Source organism: Solanum lycopersicum, chromosome 9, assembly GCF_036512215.1.
Source record: "Solanum lycopersicum chromosome 9, SLM_r2.1".
Classification (NCBI taxonomy): Eukaryota; Viridiplantae; Streptophyta; class Magnoliopsida; order Solanales; family Solanaceae; genus Solanum; species Solanum lycopersicum.
Window position 1 is genome coordinate 48,505,228 of NC_090808.1, and position 6,466 is coordinate 48,511,693.

General features: G+C 37.8%; 1 protein-coding gene across 1 annotated transcript; it reads right to left on the reverse strand.

Annotated features, from left to right (window-relative positions):
* Positions 1–1,294: 1,294 nt before the first annotated feature.
* On the reverse strand, positions 1,295–4,157 carry LOC112942223 (uncharacterized). Its single transcript, XM_026033063.1, has 5 exons — positions 4,079–4,157; positions 3,527–3,966; positions 2,432–3,053; positions 2,056–2,331; positions 1,295–1,419 (listed from the first exon to the last, which is right to left on the reverse strand). Exons 1-5 carry the CDS (start codon positions 4,155–4,157, stop codon positions 1,295–1,297), a joined length of 1,542 nt encoding a protein of 513 aa, XP_025888848.1.
* Positions 4,158–6,466: the final 2,309 nt, after the last annotated feature.

A 6,466-nucleotide genomic window follows, 5' to 3' on the forward strand; every position in this document is an offset into this window, starting at 1 on the left:
GACTTATAGGCCTAAACTCAGTCATTTTGTTAGGATTATTGACTTTAGGGAGAAACACAATACAAGAATGGGAGAAGCACTTGGGAATAATTTGTCCACCGAAAAAAGCTTGTACAGCCCCCACTAGATCATTCTTGATGATGTGACAACACTTTTGATAGAAATACCCATTCATACCATCTAGCCCAGCTGCCGAATTAGGATTCATTGAAAAGAACACCTCTTTAAGTTCATCCATACTTGGTATATTGGTAAGCTGAGTATTTTGGTCTTGACTAATCATCCTTGGAATACATTCCAATGTATTCTCATTCATATGCTTTTCTTCTCCACTAAAAATTTCTTTCAAATATTCACAAGCTACTTGAGCAATGTTGTCATCATCTTTTATCCAGACTCCATTTTCATTTACAACTTTATGAATAAACTTCCTTCTTCTTCCTCTTATCACAGAATGGAAGTATTTAGATTTAGTATCACCCTCCTTAAACCATTGAAGCTGAGCTTTTTATTTAAAAATAGTGTCTTCCAACTTGAGGAACTTGATGTACTTAACATTAATCTCATGGAGAAAACTTCTATTTGAGTCACTTTGGTTAGAGATGTAGTTTTCTTCATCCTTATGCACTTGTTCCTCATACATCCTAATATTTTGGAAAATATCACCAAATTCTTTCTTTGACCAACCACTAAGATTGTTTGACAATATTTTCTTTTTTTGGTGAAATCTCCACATACCATTACCTTCCACATCCTTTTCCCAACAGGTTTTGACAGTTTCCATGAAGAGAGGGTTGTCTACCCAGCAGTTGAGGAACCTGAAGTATTTCATGTGTTCAGTAGTTGAGGAAGTCATTTTCATAAGAAGGGGGCAGTAAACCGATCCAGTAGATAACAGGTGAGTTATGGTGGTTTGAGGCATCTTTTCCAACCAAGAATCATTAACCATCGCCCTATCAAGTCTCTTATAGATTCTGTGGTTAATACCCCTCTTGTTGAACTAAGTAGATTTCTGTCCACTAAAACCTATGTCCAAGAGTCCACAAGCTTCAATGACATTAATAAACTCAATACTTTTCCTCATTTTATAGGCTAACCCTCCCAGTTTTTCCTCGACAGAAGTTATAACTTTGAAATCACCAACAGCACACCAAGGATTATCATTTAAGGTAGAGTGTTGTATCATTTTGTCCCACAGAGATCTTCTGAGATGATTTTTGCATTTATCATAGACAAAGGTATTAGCAAATTGATATGGTAATTCATTGTGTTTCATGTTGCAAGTGATTTTCTGTTAAACTTCATCAAGAATATTACATTCAATATCACTGCTCCCGAAAACCCAAATCTTACCATTACAGTTGCTAATAGCATTTTCCATGCTTAGCTGCACTTTGAAGCTTTGAATATGAACACTATCTGAGAAAGGTTCCAAAATGGCAATAACAGATAAATGGTGGAGTTTCTTGAGCATTTTTAGTCACTCCAACACCCCTTGAGTGTTGATCCCTCTTACATTCCCTATGATTGTACTAATCATTGGGATGATCTAGAGGAGAAGAGCCTAGTGTTTGGTTTGCCGGCAGTGACAATATTTGCATCTTGCTTCTTGAAGTGAAATTTTTCATGATGGAAACCCCTTGGAGATAAACATTGGCTTTGTGTTATCTGTTTGATTTCTTACTCCAAGGTCTGATCATTATGTGGACTAAAGGCCCTAATTAGGGCCTCACTAGTCTCATCATCTTCCTCAACCTTTTCAATGGAATGATTATCTCCATCCATTTCATTCTCTGAATTATCCACAACATATTCATCTAAAATAGGCACATTATTAAGTTTACCCTTTTTATTGTCTTAAATCAGGGGATCAGTTGTAGGAGGGGTCATATACTGAGCTTGTAAGGAAAGAATATCTAATCCATGGTTATCATCAACCATGATAAAATTGTTACAAGATTCTTCCCTTCCATCCTGCTCCTGTTCACTATCCCTTTCTTGCTGTCTATTTTGCCTCCTTTTTGCAACATCTCTTTTTTGTTTACTTATTCTTACTGTTAGGAGTGATGTAAGTAGCAATTGTATCACGTTGTTTCCCTTGATCTTTTTCATTCGTTTTTTCAGTTTGTTGTTTCTCATTATTTTCATTGGCAGTTTGTTTGCTGTTGTCTCTATTTTGTACATGCTGTTGATGTTGCTGTTGTTTCCCTTGTTGAAGTCTGTTTTCAGCACTATTAGAGGCTCTATGGTCTGTACTAAGGTCTGATTCCAACCCCTCATGCATAACATGAGGCAAATTATAACCCCATCCTGCAAGATATAGGCTATCTCCTGACACCCCCATCCATATTTTCCAGATACTTCTTCAGAAAAACCAGCAGCAACATTAATAATATTGGGGGTTCTGGGTTTGGGAGCATTGAGTCAATACCTCGGGTCTTGTGTTTATGATCTGCAACAGCCTGCTGTTTTTGTTCATTGTTTATGCTGTTTCTTTTTGTTGCAGCTGAGCTGTTGTTAACTCCTTGTTTTTGTTGGATTCCATTGTTGTGTTCTGTCTCTGTATTTCCTGTTTTCTTCTGTTCCTGCACTCCAAGGTTAGAAAAAATATTCTGAGTTGGGATAGAAGTTATACCTTTTGTTTCTTGTTCCTGTTGTTGGCTGTTTCTGCCTCTTTGTGGTTGTGGTGAAACTTGTCTCCACACTAACTTAGAGTTATTAGTTTCCTGGTTTTTGTGTTGTTTTTTCCTTTGAGTCTGCCACTGTTCTTCCTGTAATTCAGCCTGCCGGTCTGTTTCATTCTGGCTGTAGGTGTCTTTCTCTTGTTGATGTCTTGTAAGTTGTTTCTTTGGCAGATTTTGGTTTACCTCCCTGCTTTTCTGATTTTGTATCCTTCCAGCAATCTCATTTGTCATTTTTTCCTGTTCTTGAGTGTTTTTATTTCCAGGCTGCTCTTTACTCTTTTTTCCAGCCTCCATTTCCTTTCTTTTATTGAAGTCATCATCCCTTTTTTTAATTGTACAGTCTTCATCCATGTGGCCGTGATGTTTGCACTAGAAGCAATAACTAGGGATCCCCTCATATTCAACTTTTAACCATCTTCCTTTGTTGGGGTTTGAATGTTTGAATCCCAGCCAAACATGGGAAGGTCTTTCCTTAGTAAGATCCACTTGCACCTTCACTCTAGTGGTACTACCCCTGGTTCTTTGTGAGGTTGGTGAGTCTAAGAACATCACCTTCCCAATACTCTCCAAAATAGTTGACAAAAGAACTTTGTTGTAGAAATGCCAAGGAAGGCCTGGAATAGACACCCATATAGGAACAATTGGTGTTTCCTCTGCAGGTGTAAATCAGGGGTCCAAGCTTGAATTCTCATAGCTTGTCCTTCAATGTTCATTTTCAGTTTTGTTCAAAATATTTGATAGTCTAGTTCATTGTCTAGATCAATGTATACATGCCTAGAGTTAAAATGAGTGATCTTAACACCCCCCATCAGCTGAGTTTGCAGAATGAAACTTTTTCTTACTTGCTCCATTCTAGGCATTGTGTTAGTAAACTTTTCCACAAGAGTATACTTGCAAATCTCAGCCAATTTAACATAATAATCTTCCTCCTCTATTAAAATAGCATGGAGTCCTTGTCTAGTTCTATGGACAGGCTCATTCAACACAATTGGAGTTTCATTTTTAGCTTGGTTATACCTCAGTCTAGCAGCAAAGGACTGTACAACAGTGTAAGGAGCAGGTTCCAAGCTTTGATCATTTTTAATATTGTTATTAGGAAGTTGACCTTGCTTTTGGTTAGTAGGCTGCCTAGTAGTTACGTGAACACCCTGATCACCCTGCTTGTTCTTTCTATCAGCTTGGGGATTAGATTCATACCTTGAGTAATTATTGGAAATTTTGGGAAAATTGTGATGATACTCCTCCCTTGCTCGATTGTTGTGATCTCCTGGATTGACTCCCCCTGCTTGTAGGTGTGCTTAGCTTGATCAGGTTGTTTTCCATTACTCCCTTGCTCCTGTTCTGAACTCTCTTTGCCTATTCCCAAGTTCCCTTATTTTTTCACAGTTTTCTACTCCTGCTTGTCTGGTTGATCAGCTTGCTTCGTTGTTTGTTCTTGCCTTTGATCCTTTGCATTCCTTTCCCCTTCCTCATTATTATGTAAATGTTGTGATTAAAGGTACGAGTTAGATAAGATGAATTACCTGTCATGGCAAAGAAGAAGTTCGAAGTTTCATTTGTTGAGGCTATATTTGTTGAGTCTGCTATGTATGTCCTCAAATTGCCCTACTTAGTAGTCAAATTTTTCCCCTGCTGAGTTTTGTTTTCTTTGTTCATTGTTGTTGCTTCAATTGCTTGAGGAATAACAACATTTATGTCTTGTTCAATTGTTCAAATATTGTCTGGTGTTTCCCCTTCACTCTCATGTCGTTCATGTTGAGAAATGGACTTACGATCAGTGGAGGGGGTTGAATTGTTGTTGTTAATGATTTTTCTGTTGGATTGGGTAGAAATATCTTTTAAGTGTATGTTTTTGTCCGGGAATCCGACTCTTTTGACGAACTTCCATTGATTTCGGTGTTTGAAGCTATAACGTCACCGGAGTTCTCACCCCTGACGATTCCATCGTCCGTTTGCTTCAAAATTTGGCTGTGAAGGACCTTATCATTGGGGGAACAAACCCCAGTGGTCAAATCCCTTGAATTTTACTGTAAGTCGATCGAATTTGAGTTCGCGATTCCGGCGATTTTGTCGCGATTACTTCAAAAGTCACCTCTCGATTTTGAGTGATTGGGACGATTGAAAGCGCTGATTTTTGGATCTGTGATAGATCCCAATGATGGGAATTCATTTCCCTTATCCTTTCTTCTTGATTCAACCCAGAAAATCATAGGGAAATATTTTTTTTATCTTCATTGAATTTCCCTTCAACACTCGCAGGTTCCATCGCATCTTTGACCTGCAAATTCTTTGAGTTCTGATATTATTCTCGAAGGTGCTCCTTTTGGTTTAGGTCTGGCGGCCATTTGACGGCTACCGGCAGCCCACGCGCCATTGCGGCGCTGGGCGTGTCTGGGTTTCCAGCTGTTGTGGGAGAGAGTGTTTGCGATGAGAGAGAAAATGTAGAGAGAGAAAAAATCCAGAAAAATGGGGCGCGATAGTGAGGTACAGTTTAAGCTCGTGCTTCAAGGAGAATTGTAAGTTGCTGTTTAACCTCATGCATTAAGGAGTGTCTAGATATACATTGACTCTTCAAAGTCATCTTAAGATTTGCCCCCACTTTGGAGTTCTTCTAAATCTTTATCTTTATAAGGTCCATAGAGAGGAGATTGTTGATCTTCTCTTAAAGTCATGCTTAATCCAATGTCATGTGCACGAGTTGCCAGCTCTTCAAAAGTATTGGGATTTAATCCTTGCAAAATGTAGTGAAGACCCCAATTCATACCTTGGATGTGCATTTCAATGCTAGAAATTTCACTAAGGCGATCTTTGTAGTTGAGGCTCAGACTTCTCCAACGATTGATAAAGTCAACAACTAACTCATCTTCACCTTGACGAGCCTTTGTAAGTTCCATCATAAACGAAAGATCTTGTGCTATAAATATGATTAAGGAATTCTTGCTCTAATCGCTCCCAACTATCTATAGAATTAGGGTCAAGATTTGTGTACCAATCAAATGCATTTTCTGAGAGATCGAACGAACTATTTAATAAGATAATCACCATAGGTCCCAACAGCCTTGCAAGTCTCGATAAAGTGTACTATATGTTGTTTGCCATCAAATTGTTGAAACTTGGGAGGTTAATAACCCTCAGATATTTTCAAGTTATCAACCTTTTATGTATATGACTTTGCATATATGGGAAAAATTTGGATGAAGACTCAGATTTGTCTTCGATTGTCTCTATGATAAAGTTCTTTAACTGATCAATTGGAATCAAACCTTCGTCTGAGATATGAATCTCTTTGATCTTTGTTTGCTTTAAGTAAGAGACTTCTTTGTGTTGAATTTTAGAAAGCTTCAAAGGTGATTGATTTGATCTTCTTTCAATCATGTTATCTATCTTATTTGTTAGCTTTGAAAGTTTAACAACTTGTTCGTGTGCGCACTTTGTCTGGCCTTCAATTGCTTTAGTTAAGCTTGCTAGTTGTTCTTCTATAGTGGAAGACATTTTGATATTCTTTGATGCTTGAAAAGTTGAGATGAGAGGTATAAGATTGTCCCACTCGGCGTGCCAGAATTGGTAGATGATAAAATTCGTGTTGAAAAAATAATAATCAGGAACGGAAAATAATAGCAACAATCGATTTTTTTATTTCAAATGCAAGTGTTACAATGTCTATGATTCCTCTAGATTCGCCTTTTCAAATCTAAATTTAAGGGCTTTAAGCCTGTTCTGGAATCTATGATGAACTTGAACTTGAACTTTATCTTGATCTTGATTTTTTTTGAATTCAAGGG

Coding starts and splice junctions, on each gene's coding strand:
- LOC112942223 (XM_026033063.1), bottom strand. CDS start 4,157: ATGAGGAAGGGGAAAGGAATGCAAAGGATCAAAGGCAAGAACAAACAA. Junction 3,054..3,526: donor CAATGCCTAGAATGGAGCAA/GTAAGAAAAAGT, acceptor TATTGCTTCTAG/TGCAAACATCACGGCCACAT. Junction 2,332..2,431: donor TCATAAACACAAGACCCGAG/GTATTGACTCAA, acceptor TGGGGGTGTCAG/GAGATAGCCTATATCTTGCA.